Here is a 14,975-nt window from a genome sequence, read left to right as displayed (position 1 = left end):
TTTCTGCCTCTGTCTCTGGGAAGATTTTGTTATCGTGGTGCAGGGTGGCCCCTTGGCAATTCCTGTAGTAAATCTCGTGTGAGGTGATAGGTAAAACCAGGCAGTGCTGTGGCTCCTGCAGACAGGGCTTTGCTCTTAGCTGTGCATGGTCATTTTGAAATATTTTTCTCCAGGCTATTGCAGAACAGTACCTTTTTAATTTTAGCTCCTGTGAAAGCAGGCCTGGGGGACAGTGCAGCACTGGCCGGAGCTGTCTGTGGGGGCTGCTTGGTTGGCAACAATCCAGCCCCTGCTGCTCCCTGTGGAGGTGTGTTGTGGGTGGCTGGTGGGGAAAATGAGGCTGGGGTTGGACAGCTATGCTTTTGGAGCTGGGCTCCGCATCTCCCTCTAACAGGGATGATCTGGTGTTGGACTGTGGTGATCCATAGGGTGAGGAAGCAGCCAGCTCCAAGCCTCCACATCAAGGAACTTTGCTGCTGTAGCATCTACCTTGGTTCTTTAGCTTTTGAAAAGACTCTGGTAAGATTTTGACAAATAATCAAAAATGTTGCAGATGAGAAAAGGTCATCTGCAAAGTGTGAGCCTAGAAATGAGCACAGCTTGCTCTGTGTGTGGTGTGTGTGTATGTGTGTGTGTGCGCACACCAGGGAGGACAGGCCCGTGCTGTGCCCTGCTCTGGCTGTACCCGCTGCTTCCTGGAGGGCGAAAAAGCAGCTACTTTGTGTCCCAAATCAAATTGGAAAAATCCCTGGCAATGTAGCAAGTGAAACAAGCAGCTTAAGCTGAACCTTGTTACACTGAAGTAGCCAGAGCGTCCCTGTGGGATTTCCTTTAGTTCTCCTTTTCCATTTGTGAGGAGACGTGACAAGATTTTCTGGTTTTGTAGATTTGCAGATTTTCTACTAAGGCAGTAAATTCCTTAAAAGACTCACCTTTCTGCTGGTTTGTGAAAGGGAGAATATGGGGAAAAAACAGCTCATGGGGAAAAAAGAGTTCAGCTGCCTTGCAGAGTCACCTGGAAAATTGAGCAGAGGGGGTCACAATACCTCAGCAGCAGGACTGCCCTCAGCCAAGCTGCTCTTGGCCCCTGTGAGCACTCAGGCATGCTGACGTCAACAGCCTCCCTCACTTATGATAACGATATTTATCACTGCTTATTTGCTTTTATGATAGTTAAAGATATTTAGACATACTGCTGAGGAGGCAGAAATGCCTCCTGCTCATGTTACTTTGCTGAAAGCGGTGTGCTGTGCTCGGATGGCAGCTGGAGCTGTGGGTGCCCTGGTGTTACAGAGCACTGGGTTCTGTGGCCTCTGGGAAAATGTCCTGGGGTTCATCAGGCACAGCATCACCTGCCAGTCGAGGGATGGGTTTATTCTGTTTTGCTCTGCTGCAGCCTCAGCCTGAGTCCTGTGTGCAGCTTTGCCCACTGCAATATAAAAAAGGCTATTAAGTTGTTAGAGAGTGTCCAAAGGAAGATAAGGAAGATGGTGAAGGACCTTGAGGGGAAGGCATATGAGGAGTGGCTGAGGTCACTTGGTCTGTTCAGCCTGGAGGAGGCTGGGGGGAAACCTCATTGCAGTTGCAGCTTCCTCATCAGGGGAACAGAAGGGGCACTGATCTCTACTCTGTGGTGACCAGTGACAGGACCCATGCGAAGGGCCTGAAGTTGTTTCAAGGGGAGGTTTATGTTGGATGTCAGAAAAAGATTCTTCACCCAGAGGGCACTGAAACAGGCTGCCCAAGAAAGTGGTCACATCACCAACAGTGACAGAGTTCAAGAAGCATTTGGCAATGGTCTCAGGCACATAGTGTGTCTCTAGGGGATGGTCCTGTGCAGGCCTAAGGCTTGGACTTGATGATTTTTGTGGGTCGCTTCCAACTCAGCATATTCTGTGATTCTGTGAAAATAGTGCCTTTAAGTGCAAAAGTAAAAGGAATTTGGGGACCTATGTCCTAGAAAGCTGATCTAATCCTTGGGACAAACTTTACAGGTAACATGCTCTCTCCAGCATGTGCTGGTCAAGAAAGAAGAAATGTCTCAAACTAATTTCAGTAATTATCCCACCCTCTGAAGCGTAAGTAATTTGAGGGTCCAGGGGATTTGGTCTTGCATCAAGTCCAATTTGGTGCTTCCACTAGCAGCAGAGGCCACAGAACAGGGAGCGAGCCCCTTGTGCTTCCGATGGCGTCAAGCTGGCAGCAGCACTGAGTGCAGTGCTTGGGAAAGCATAAGTGGAATTCGGAAAGAATTGTGGCAGGTTGGAGGATGGGCTGGAAAATTGCCCATATCTTTTTTCCTAATGGTAGGTGCTAACTGCAAGACAGATCTGAATCAGTATGGGGGGCAACAGTCTCTACAGTTATGGGCTGGGGCTTCTGAGGGTTTGTGAGGCAAATATGTGTCAATAGCATCACTCTTTGGGGAAAAAGAAAGGTCTTGTCAGGCTGAAACTTTGTGCCTGAGAGGCACAAAGCTCCCCTTGCGCTCAATACTCACAGGATTGTAGCTGAAATATTGTCTCCTCTTTGTCCACAGCTTCCTTGGAAGTTGAGTATTTCTGTTGTCTTCTGCTTATTTCCAAATGTGGATGAGCAGCAGGACTCTGACCTACAAGAAAACCTGAAACAGTGGAGCTGAACCTGTGTGTGTCATGCAAATAAACCATGAAATACCAGGCTGGAATTGTTGCCTTAGGCAGCAAGAAATAGCATTGAATGTCAGTTCAACTCGGCTCGCTGCAGCAGCATGTCTTGGTGGAGAGGATTGTCCACTGGGAAAGGCAGTGCTGAAGTTTTGGGGGATGCAGAGCTTTGGAGGGAGGCAGCTGAGCTGGGCTGCATGCAAGGGAGTGGGCCTCAGGGCACTGCGTGGAGGCTGAGCTGGGATTCAGAACTGCCACATGGGAGCAAGCAGTCTGTATCCAATTAAAAATTGGAGCAGCTCCTTTGCATGGACTGAGGAAGAACTTTTGTTCTCCCTGAAGTGGTGAGCTGGAGAGCAAGGACCCTGATGGGAAGGAGCGAGAGATGTCCCAGCAACTCAGCTCACCCCAGCCTCGCTTGGCAAAGCTGTGGCCATATAAATGGGGTTTATTATTTAAGGCAATGAGACTGAAAAGTGCTGCCCACTACAAAAGCAGAGGACTGCAAGCTCATAATGGAACACCCAGAAGGTGAAAACCTTACTGCTAAAATGCTTAAAATGAACCAATAAGGGAATTCCTGCCAAAGGAGAGGGGCTGTAGTTGTAAGGAGCCACTGGGGTTAACACACAGGCAGAGATATTGCTGTGCCCAAATAAAAACTTCCTCCTTGTTTAACTCACCGTGTGGACATGGTAAGCATAGGGCTATTTTATGAAATACCTGTTTAAAAGTGAGCAACACAGGATTAGTAAAATCTAAGTAAAATCTTAGTAAAATCTAAGGTTGGGAGAAGGTGTTCCTTGAGGAAAAAACTAATCTCTGGAGATGTCCCAAAGGTGGAAAGAAGTGAGCTGTAACCCAGCTCCACGGCTCTGTTCTGTCTTCATCCTGTGATGGATGAAGGAGCAGAGCCAGCTCTTGCACTGGGCTAACTCTTCAAATAATTCTCACTAAACCAAATAGGCTGCCAAGCACGGGCTGGATTTTGCAGCTTTTGTTTTCAAGTGTTCCCAGCTGCACAGCCCCTGGGTGCCAGCACAAAGCCACTTTCCCAAGCGCTGTGTCCTAGTATGACATTCAAACAACAGGAGCCCGGACACTCTGCTCCTCCCTCTCGTGCCCTTGCCTTCACCTGGATGACACGGCTGCAGGTTGGTGGCCACAATGGGCTCGAGGAGCTCTGGTAGCTCCTGGATTGGGTGAGACAGTCAGAAGCATTCCCAAGGGAAGGGTTTCTTCCAGGCAGGATGAGGCAGCCTGGGGCAGGAAGGGAGCAGCCCTGCAGCTCTGCTTCACCTCACCCAGCCAGGGCACACGCGTGGAGCATCCTGGCATGCAGGCAAAAGCTTCTGACTTTGGCCTGATGCCAGCTGGTGCTGGGAAAACTGCTCCTGGAGTCAGCAAGGAGGGGAATTGAGGTGAGATTCACCCTGCAGCCCATTTCCATCTGCTGTTGGAAGTAAATCTGAGATTTGGGGGCAAACCCATCCTAGGAGGGTGCTGTGAGCTGGCCCAGTGAGATGCTGGCAGGACATCTGAAGAGCTGTGGTTGCTGAGCTGGTGGTGGACTTGTGTCCCACTGCTGCCACTGCCCCAGCACTTGGACAGGTACTTTTTTACTGTGAAATGTTGGGTCTGGCTGGCTGCTCGGGCAGAGTGGGCTGCAGCATTCCCAAAACACTGCTCTGAGGGGGCTGTGTGGCTGCAAACACTGCTTTTAGATGATCCATCACCAAATTCAGCATCCAACCCCCACTTATTGCTCTAGGAGGAACTTGTGGATCCCACCTACAATGGGATCAGCCCTTGTAGACCATGTTTTGGAGACCTGATCACACCTACAGTCTGTTTCTCTCCATTCCCATGGACAAAGCCCAGAGCCACTATGGAGTGTGACATGCCAAATCCCAGCCCAGAGTGCCTGGCACTGACAGCGCAGGAGGTGCAGCCAACCCACCAACCTCGAAAATGAGCTATCTCATGGCAACCCCAAAATGTGTTTTTCTGCCCTTGGTCAGCTCTCTGCTCCCTGCAGCTACCCCAGGGCTGGCCCAAGCTCTTGGGTTTGTCCCATCCCCTCCAGCCAGCCCCGCATCCTGCCCCAGGAGAGGCCAGGCCCTGCATCCGTATATAGGCAGCAGATCCATGCCGTTGATAATTTGGCACTCAGCATGGAGAAATGACAGCAGGAAAGTTGAATGCCAGCATTTTATTAAAGATTTCCAGTGTTTTAGCAGCCAGTCAATTTTTTGTCTTAATTCTTACGTAGTTTCCCTTTAGTCTTCCGTATTTTTTCTTCATTCTTTAGTATTTTTTCTTTGGCATCCTCTGGTTTGCTCTTCTGCATTTCATCTCGTATCTCCTGTATTCTTTCTTTGATGTTCTGTATTTTTTTGTTGATGTCCTGTACTTTTTCTTTGTTGTTGCGTACTTTTATTTCACTCTCTGCTTTTGCTTCATACCTCAGTATTTTTTCTGCATTCTTTGGTATTTTTAATTTGTTTTGCTGTATTTTTTCTTTGTTCTTATGTATTTTATCTTTGAGCTCCTGTATTTTTTCTTTGTTTGTCCATATTTTTGTTACATTCTCTTTTTGTACTTCATAGTTCCTTTTTTCCTCTTCGATCTCCCCTGGTCTTCCTTTCTTCATCCGTATTTTCATTTCATTCTTCCATATATTTTCCTTGATCTTCTCTATTTTTGATTTGTACTCCAGTATTTTTATTTCATTCTTCTCTATTTTTTCTTTGATCTCCTGCATTTCTTCTTCAGTGTTCTTAATTTTTGCTTTGATCGCCTGCATTTTCTGTTCGTTCCTCTGTAATTCTTCTTTGTATTTCTGTATTTGTTCATCCTTGTCCAGACTTGGTTCCTCGTTCAGCTCACTAACACTGTCATCCGCAAAGTTCAGTTTCCCCATTACGTCTCCTACCTCCTCAGTTCCTGGGCAGCCGAAGTGCGAGTGGGAAATGAGATTTCGGGCAAAACCTCACCTCAGCTATCGGACACCTGCTGAGGGAGATGCGGGACCGGCTGCTGCCTTCCCGGCAGGCTGAGCACGCCCAGGCTCGGTTCCTCGCCTCCCGGCACCGCCGCTGGTTCGGCAGTGTCGCCCTGCCTGGTTGTGGGGTTGCAGAGGCCGCTGAGGGGATCCGGGAGCCGTTGCGGGAACCGTTGAGGGGCTGCGGAGCGGCTGAAGGGGTGCGGGGCTGCTGAGAGGTGCCGGGGTCCCCTGAAAGGCTGCGGGACCGCCGAGGGGCTGCGGGGCCGCTAAGGAGGTGCTGGAGGCTGGCGGGGCGGCGAGGGCCGTCGGGGCCGCAGAGCCGCGGTGGTTCCTCAGGTGGCGCCTCGTCCTCCTGAGGCGACAACGGCCGAGGCGGGGCCACCGCGCGTGCTGGAGGAGGGGCCAGAACGGGCCACGCCCCCTCTCCAGGAAAGGGGCGCGTCCCACTGAGGTGACGTCACGGGCGCGCTGATTTGCATACGCCGTGCGTGCCGCGGGGTGGGCGGACGGACGCCGGAGGTGGCGGATCCAAGATGGCGCCGTGCGGACGTGTCCGGAGCCGCTGCCCGGGCCCGGCGCTGCTCCTGCTGCTGGCGCTGGCGGCGCGGCCGGCGGCGCCCAGCCCTGCTGCCGGCGTTGCCGGTCCCGCCGGTGCTCTGCCCGGAGCGGGGCAGCCGGGGGGGCCGGGCGCGGCTGTCCCGCGGAGTGCCCGCGGCGGCGGGTCGGGCAGCGGGTGGAAGCTGTCGGAGGAGGCGGTGTGCCGGGAGGACGTGGTGCGGCTCTGCTCCAAGCACAGCTGGGCCAACAACCTCGCCGTGCTCGAGTGCCTGCAGGATGTCCGCGAGGTGAGGGTCGGGCCCGGGGCCGGGCCGGGCCTGCCCGCGGCGGCGAACAAAGAGCCGTGTCCGCGCCCCGCCGCGCCGCCGCCCCGCGTTTCCCTCATGGTTTGTGTTTTAAAGATCGGAGTTTGCGCTGCGGAGCTCCGCGGGAGGAGCGAGGTGCCTGCGGGGTGGCCCTGAGGACTCCGGAGAGCAGCTCCTCTTCATCCGCACCTCGGGGCTCCGCGCTGCCGCCCGCGCAGCGCCCTCCGGGCAGGGAGCGCTCTCGGGGGGATGGCTTTGTGCTCTGCCTCCGGTGCCTTGCGGCGTGATTCGTTTCTGGAGGTCTGGGAGAGCTCAGCCCGCGTAGTGCGGAGTGAAGGAGCCGTGCTCGCAGCAGCAGTGACCTGAGATGTTTTTTTCACGTTCAGGGTCCCACCTTCGCCCAGAACTCGGCTGCAGAGGCGGCTGCTTTCCAGTCCTCGGTTGTGCGTGTATGAAACTCGATATATAATCGTTAGACTTAGCTGACTCTATGGGGAGGTTAACGGGGCAATCTGTGTTGTTCCCAAACACCTGTCGTGAGCAGTTCTAAGTCCAGTTCAAGAAAAAACTGAGTTGCCTCCTCCGAGTCTTTCAGCTCCATCTTTTCATTCATTCCTGGGCTCATTTTGAAGCAGCCTGTGGGAGACGTGCCTTTAGTGAGCCGTCGTCGTCTCGAGGTCTGTGTATTCTTGGCTTCTCTACTGTAGAGTCCGGGAATGCCAGGCTGGGTCAGTTTTAATGACGTTTTGCCCAACAGGGAATGCGATTAGGAAAAACCTGGGCTCTTTTCTCATCCGTTTTTATGGGGACAGCAGATGGCAGTGGCAATGGTTACTGTAATCAAAGGGAATCTTGAACCAGTAAGTGTCAGTGATTACTTCTGGCTTAAAATGCAAAGCTAATTTCGATTTTAATCTAACTTAATGTTTTAATTCTGGGTGGGTAGTTAGTAAGACACTCGTGGTGGGTATTTTTAATGAGTCCTGCTGCAACATCTGTCACAGGTATGAAACGCTGCCTCCCATATGTGCTTTATGAACAACTTGCCCCTTGCTGTTCCTTTCCCCTGTCTGGGATCTTTTGGCCCCCTTTTAGGTAGGCATCCTGTCTGAGAGGATCTCGGAAGCTGACCTCACAGGCAGTACCTCACAAGCTGCCAGCCTGCCAAAAAGGCAAGCTCTTGTTCTTCCTTTCTTTCCAGTTTCATAGCCCCTCCCTACTCTTTTCACAGTTCCAGTGCTTGTTGGTTTTCTGCCATTTTAGTGAGGTGAACCCTTTTCTGGTCTAGTTTATTGGTTTTCTGCTGGAATAGTTTTGTAATTTTTCTGAGTTAAAGCACAGAGGGGTTGAGTGCAGGGCTGGTACACAGGGCTGTGCAGGGAGAGGGATAAGATCAAATCGAAGGTGAAGGAATCTTTTGCATCATGCTTTATTTTCAGCAAGTACAAACCCTTATGTTGGCTCTGCATATCTCCTGAGAACTCCACTCTTTGAATGTTATGTCTGCTTGTGGTTTTCCTTTTCCCATTCCTAAGCCTGCCTTGATGTCAGTAGTTTGCTGGCTGTTGGTCTTTTCTAGCTGTAGTGCTGCCTGATGCCCAGTGCTGAAGGTGAGTTTTTTTCCTGGGTGACATCCCAGGCATCAACAGGACATCTCAGGGCTCTTTTGGATTGAGTTTTTTCTCTGAAGGTGCCACTCTGTGGCCTTGTCCTTAGTTGTCTGTCAGCCTGCAAAGAGCACTCTCAGCTGGTCTTAACTCCCAGCAGTTTGCCCAGTAACACCGATGTGATGGGCTGCATCCTGATGTAAAAATGGCTTCACAGGGTGCTGCTTTGAGAAATTAATTAAAATAGCTGACTTCTGTGTATCCCTACTGTTTAACACTTGATATTTAGACTGTGAATAAAAGTCATGAGTTGTAAACATTGGGTAGCATTTCAGCTGATTGGGAATGGGGTCAGATGTTGTCTCAGAAGTTTCCTTTGCATTGGAGATGACGGCAGAGGAAATAAGTGACGTATGGGCTGTTGTTGATATAACTTTTACTTTTGACTCTAGAGCATCTGACTGCTTGTTTGGACAATACCAGAAAAGTGACAATTACGTTTTAAAATGGGTGAGAATCTATTCTGAGTCATACAGCCCACTTAAAACCAGTCAGGCTATAGTAGGTGGAGATTTGGGGAGTTGTTTTGTGTGATGCTCTCAGTGAGGGCAGTGTGTGGACACTGCTGCAAGGAGCAGGTAAGATTTTTAGATGCAGTTAGGCTGCAGAAGCAGCCTTTTTTTTCTCTAGGTGTTTAAGCTAATCTTATTTTTTTCGTAAGAAATGTTTCTCTAAAGTGGAGAAAATTCAGTTTGAAACTGGGAGTGTTACTATGAGGATTATCCATTGATTTTTCTTAGTCTGATACAAACAGGCTAGGATACTTCTAAATACAAATAACTAGGAGAAACAACTATTTGAACCATTCTTTTTCAGTCCATAAAATATAGAGAAAAGAGGTGGTGTGCTTGTTTTGTTAGTCAGTTTGAGTGCAATCACATGGTTTCAGTATCTGCTGATTTCTAGGGGTGGATGTCTTTGAAGTGCATCTTCCCTTGCTTTCATTGGGTAGTTCTGACTCTAGAGGAGCAGGAGTGTTGAGTCAGTGGTTGACTGGTACAGGAGCCCAACTTGTAAGGCAAATGTTGAAAGAAGCAGTTTAACACAAATATTCGGTGAAGAACAGTCTGACACATAGAAAATAGTAAAAAAAAACCCCAAACTCCACACCCCAAACCCTACACAAATAAAAAAAAACCACCTAAGCCAAACCCCCAGATAGTAAATTTTAAAGTTTTGGTTTTGGGAGGTTATTGGTAGGCTGTCAATTTAAAGTATTATCAAAAGAGTTATCTAAGCACTGTGTATTTTTAGAATTCTTGAAGAAAAAATAGTCAGATCCCCAGACTGATAACAAATACTTTTTACCACTGATTTTTCCACTGAGTCAAAGAAATGTTTAATTAATGTAGTGCAGAGTCTTCTTTCCTTTAGTAGTAGAAGGATGCTCCTTGATTGGAGAAGGAAATGGTCATGGTCAGAGCTACTCAGCTTAAACAGTTTTTACTATAATCAGAAAATAGAGTAAACCCCATTTTTTGGTGCATTTTGATGAATTAACTTTCTTCTAGTGAGAAGTATTCATGCACTAGATATATTACACTTTTGAGTGACTTAAATTTTGTCATCAAGATTTTAATTATTATTCACATAATTCTATGTCACGATATAAAAAGAGTAGAAAGGGGTAGTGTATATATATATTTTTAAAATTTGTGTTCCAAAGTGGTTTTTTTTCTTGGAAGGATTCAGGTTGCGAGCCTGTTTCTGGAAAGACTTCAGAGCTTGCATTTCACTGAACATAGGCTGCAGCCTTTAAACCCTTTTTTTGTGGCTTGCCTGTTAAACTGATTTGCATGGTGGTTAAAGTATAAATAAACCCATGAAATATTAATATATTTGCTAGGTAACGATTTTTGCTTGATTAATGATGATTTGCGCTTGAAACATGACCAAGTTGTTGAATTTGGGGTGGGAAACATTAAAAGGAATGAAAATAATCTTATCCACTGTGGGTCTCTTATCTGGTTTACTAGTGTAGCATAATTTTAGTTTTAGAACCTACATTACATCTGGTTAATTGGTGAGTGAATTTGATACCATAATTGTTGAGCATTGCCCTTATAAAGATAATGCATTAACATGATATAGAACAATATCATGCTATAAATATTGCACAAAAGGCTAAGTATTTTTTCTAGATCAAACAGTTGTGGTTAAGATGGGATTAGAAATCAAAGTTTGGGCCTCCTGCTACTTTCTTCATCCTGAGTGGTTCTGTTTCTTTGGTAACACCTTTATGGCAATGACAGTGTAATTGAGCCTTAATGCTCTGCCTTCTGGAAAAAATAGGACTCTCCTAGTGCTGCAGATTGTATTAAGAAAAAAACAAGTTATCATGAAGGCTGTGTATTTCAAGAATAGTATTTTTCCTTTTATTTCACTATTGTAGTTGGTGTAAAAGGCCAGAAAATTCATTTGATGTGACTTAATGGACTGAGGAGTGTGTACCATTTGACAGGTTGGGAACTGTCATATTTCTTCCATTTAAATGTTTTATTCCTCATTCTGTGTGTACCTGAGCTCCTTAAGTGATCTGATAAAGTAGTGTCAGTGAAATTATTTGTTTTAAAATTATAGATGGAGAATAGAAACCAGACAGTAATGCATGCTTGGGGTCTTCATCTGTTTGGGTTATACTGTAATTGTAGGAAAATTTGTGTGTTCCCAGTTGTTGTCCTGCTTCTCTGGTGTTTCTACCTTTTTGGTAAATGGATTGGAAATGTAAAGGCTTCCCTCAATCTTTTTGCTTGCACTGAGATAGATGAGTGTGATCTGTCACAGTAGCTCATTTTATTTTATTTTTCCTCTTTTTTATCTCCCTAATTTATTGACTTCCAGGTCAAAGGTTTTGTTTGACTCAGCATATGACATTATGTTATATTTGAGCACATACTCCCGTTATTCCATCTCTCTGTTTTCCTGTGCACAGGTGGAGGCTGGCATTTAAAGTTCCCTTTTTGAGATGTCTCATTTGTGGCAGCAAATGACTGGTTACCTGTCCAGAGCTCCAAGTAATTGAGGGCTGTGGATTAAACATGGAGTGAGGTTAGGCTAGTTCTTAGGAAATGCAAGTGGTGAAGACACTCCTGGCAGGGTTGACCATCTCTTTCAGCATTTATGGAGTTTTTTCCCCAAAATCCCCAGGCATTCTCCCTGGCCTTCAGGTGAGCTCTTTTAAGAAGCTGCCTGTTCCCTGGGTTGATAAGTCTGTGGTTGTGGGATGGAGGCTGTTCTGGTTCTCTAATCATTATTATTGCAAAGGAGCAGGCAGTTAGTATTCCAGTGCTACTCTTGCAGTGCCTACAGCATTAGCATTGGTTCAGATACCAACACTCAAAGGGTTGGGTTTTTTTAAAGGCAACGATCAGAAACCTGGAAGATGTACCTTAAGCCCTGCCAAGGGCTTTACTTACATTTTCCCTTCTTTCTAAAGGATATTGACCTGATGATCATTCACAATCTGAAAAGGACACAAGAGTTTAAGAACTGCTACTTTCCTGAGAAAAAGAAAAGGAGAATTCTTACCAGTATAGTTGGAGTTGAGCTAATTTAAAGGAAAAATGTGTTGCAATTTTAAGAGATTGAGTTAATTATTGCTCTGTAATTTGGCTCTATGAGTTGAAGCCTGTGACATCTGAATTAGAAATTTTCAGATACAGTTCTGTCTTAAATGGAATTTAATGAAGAATTTACAATGCTTTGTGGTAGATGCAAATTAATATGAATTGTGAATATAGTCCCTCCTGCTTTTCAAATTCGTGAAATGGAAGATACACTATCCAAATCAATGGAAGAGAGTGGCTGGACCTGGGAGAAAGGATTGAGATGATGAAGTTTTGAGAAACACATGAGCAACAGGAAGGCAAGGAGCACTGAAAGTTTTTCTCCTGAGGCTTGGCTTCTTACCCAAGATCAGCTGCATTTTTATTCTGAGGTTCTCTTTTTCCCTTGTGTTTGGATAGTGTAAGCCCAGTTTCCTCCTGGCTTTTGTAGTTCAGTCTTAAAGTAAAATACTAAATATACTTTAAAAGTTTGATTTGTTTTTAGGTTGGTTACTTTGGCATCAGCCTTTGGCTTCATCTTAGGATGTAGCAATATTTAAAAGTACTCTTTTCTTCTTGCTGAAGCCATGTGTGAGCTGAATAGAGGGGAAGATGGTCGCTGTCATTCCAGGCGCTGGACTGAATGTCTTGTGAACAGAGCACTGAGCACAGGTTTAGTCCTCCATATCCTTTTTCTTATCAAAGAGAATTATTTTTGTGAGGTTTCTTTAGGGGGTGGATTTGTTTTTCTTAATTCTGTGCTGTTCTTGGCAGGCTGGTACTTGTGGTAGCTGATTGTATATCAGTTTGGCCTGGGATGTTTGGCTCAGTAAAAGAGATTATCTTACAGGTCTGCTTCCTCCAGCGAGCTGGCACTGCTGGCCTGCTGCAGCTCTGCATACCAAGGAGAAAAGGAGGGGAAATACAAGGCAAGAAATAAAGTTCCATGCAGGCTGTGCAGCCTGGGCTTGGCTCAGGGTGCAGTGAGAAAGCCCTGTTGGGGGAGGTGATTTCCTGAGCCAAATAGCTGAATACATAGAAAAGCAAAGGCTTGGTCCGTTGTTACAGTACAGACAGGTACAGCTAGGCTGTGTTTTGCATGCACTCTCTCCTTCCCTTGTGCTGGAGGAAAGGAGATCTCTCTGGTGCTGCTTTGGGTTGTCATGGTTGGAACAGAATGTTTTGAAGAGGGATTATTCTTGGCAAATAAAGTGCTGTATTTGTTTTCTAGTACAGAGATGACTAGGTGTTCTTTATAGTCTAGCTTTCCTGCATGCATGCACCACTTTTCCAGTGGATTCTGCTTCTTTGGTCTTGGGAAAATGCACACTTGCTTTGGGAAAAAGCTTTGCAGTTACTCTTCCTAATAATATACCCCAAAGAATTAGATGAATAAAAGGGCTAGGTAATTGCCTTTTTATTTGAAATCTTGCTTTAAAATAGTTTTTTTTCTTTTTGATCTTCTGACTAATTCAGTTTTAAAGTCTGTGAAGTTGGTTGCTATGGCACTAAAATTTTTCAATTCTGTTAGCTGATAATTTTCTGTTATCATGGGATACCTTGATTTTCTGGATGCTCAGTTTATCAGTATCCATCACTGTGCATTAAGTGAAGAGCAGAGATCCTGTTTTCCCTGGGTGCTAGCTTGTGGCATAATTGCAACCTTTTTTCATCAAGACAAGAGATAAAAACCCATCCTGTTCCACTTCTGAGCAGGGGTGACATTCATAAAAACTGTCCTGGAATGCTGGTGTCTGAATGTCTGCTGCTCTGAGCTGAGGAGTCTCCTTCAGGAGTTAGAGATGTCTTTTTTCTCTGTACTGTCTTTAAGGGTTTTGTGCATGAGTTTATTTAATTTTTTTCCCTTTACATAAGTGTGTCTTGTATATCTTACAGCTTTGTGAGCTTAGGTTTCACCTGTTAGCATTTGAGTGCATTTCTTGTTTGCAATGTCTGCAATTTTGCCTTAAACTGAACACCTGATGCCTTTAGTAACAGTAGCCTAAAGCCTAATGGTACACATGGAATGTCCCTTTTGGCAAATAACACCATAGAGAAAAGTGACCATCATCATGCAGGACAGAAATGACTGTATGCTGCATTTGGAGTTTTTTTTGCGTCCTTACCTGAAGCAATGCATTGCTGAGAATTGCTGATGTGGCAAAAGGTACTTAATGCAATGTTTTCCTGGTTTCTCTACATACCTGGAGTATTTTACTCCTTTCCTAGTGGTAGAACTGTGTGCTCTTTTGTGAAAAACTTCTTGTAGTTTCCTTAGTTGATTCTCAGGAGTTTTGACTCTCTCTTAGAGAATGTAAGTGGTTATGCTGATGTAATTAAGTACTTATATGTAACAGTGTGGGTTAATACCAATAGCTCTTACAGCCCTGCTATGCAAAATCAATCAGGCAAATGTGCAGTCTTTTGTTTAAAAAATAATGACTAGCTTAATCTGGTAGCAAGTTTGCTGTCTAGATCTTTTGAATCTTAATAGGAAGCTCACCAGCCTTCATCATGCTCAGTAGTTTGCTAATTGAGGCTTTCTTTTCTACACTGTTCTGTTATTGCAGGGTAAAATGCTTTGCACCAAGTGAACTGCAAAACAAACTCAGCAGAGCATGCATTCTTCTAAGTGTTGAAGTAATTGCCCTACAAAAAGGTTTTGATGGAATTAAACAAAAGACAACAAACCCAAACCTGCTTGGCTTATAGACTTTCTGTGACAGTCCAGACTTGATTTGAGCTGAGTCAACTTTTGTTAGGCTGTTCTCAGCTGAGTTGAAATAACATCTGGAAGAAGCTTACAGTAAAGCTCTTTCCTTATCAAGTTGATTTTTGGGATTGTATCTGTGTCTGTGGCCTATGTATGTTGCAAAATCAAAAAAATAACTCCTTTCAAAGAAAATCGCTGCAACGCTGCAGTTGTCATAATTTGCAACAGGAATTGTTCATGAGACTGCAGTTCTTCAGCTGTGTTCATCGTGATCTAAACAAATCACCATTAATGTGATCCTCTTGTAAAATTCAGACAGGGTAGTCAAAATTAGATGTCTCCATCTATACAAGGCCCTGATTAACTGCAGGTGCAGAGAAGTGTTGACTCTAGTTTTATGTGTCAAGGATTTTATTTTGTTATTCACTTATGACATTGTGTTGACTTGGATGCTTTTTTGGTGATAGAATTATAGAACCATAGGGTGGTTGGAAGGGAGCTTAAAGCTTGTCTCATGGACACAAACACCTTCCAC

At 45.6% G+C, this 14,975-nt stretch overlaps 1 protein-coding gene across 1 annotated transcript in view; it reads left to right on the top strand.

Annotated features, from left to right (window-relative positions):
- Positions 1-6,161: 6,161 nt before the first annotated feature.
- The window catches only part of GLG1 (golgi glycoprotein 1), a 76,940-nt gene continuing 68,126 nt past the window's right edge, over positions 6,162-14,975 (top strand). Inside the window, exon 1 of the mRNA XM_030956290.1 lies at positions 6,162-6,497. Coding sequence (XP_030812150.1) covers positions 6,186-6,497 — 312 coding nt within the window. The 5' untranslated portion in view covers positions 6,162-6,185. The remainder of the gene's footprint in view (positions 6,498-14,975) is intronic.

Source organism: Camarhynchus parvulus, chromosome 11, assembly GCF_901933205.1.
Source record: "Camarhynchus parvulus chromosome 11, STF_HiC, whole genome shotgun sequence".
Taxonomy (NCBI): Eukaryota; Metazoa; Chordata; class Aves; order Passeriformes; family Thraupidae; genus Camarhynchus; species Camarhynchus parvulus.
Note: the sequence above shows the minus strand (reverse complement) of the source record. Positions and strands in the feature narration are given on the sequence as shown.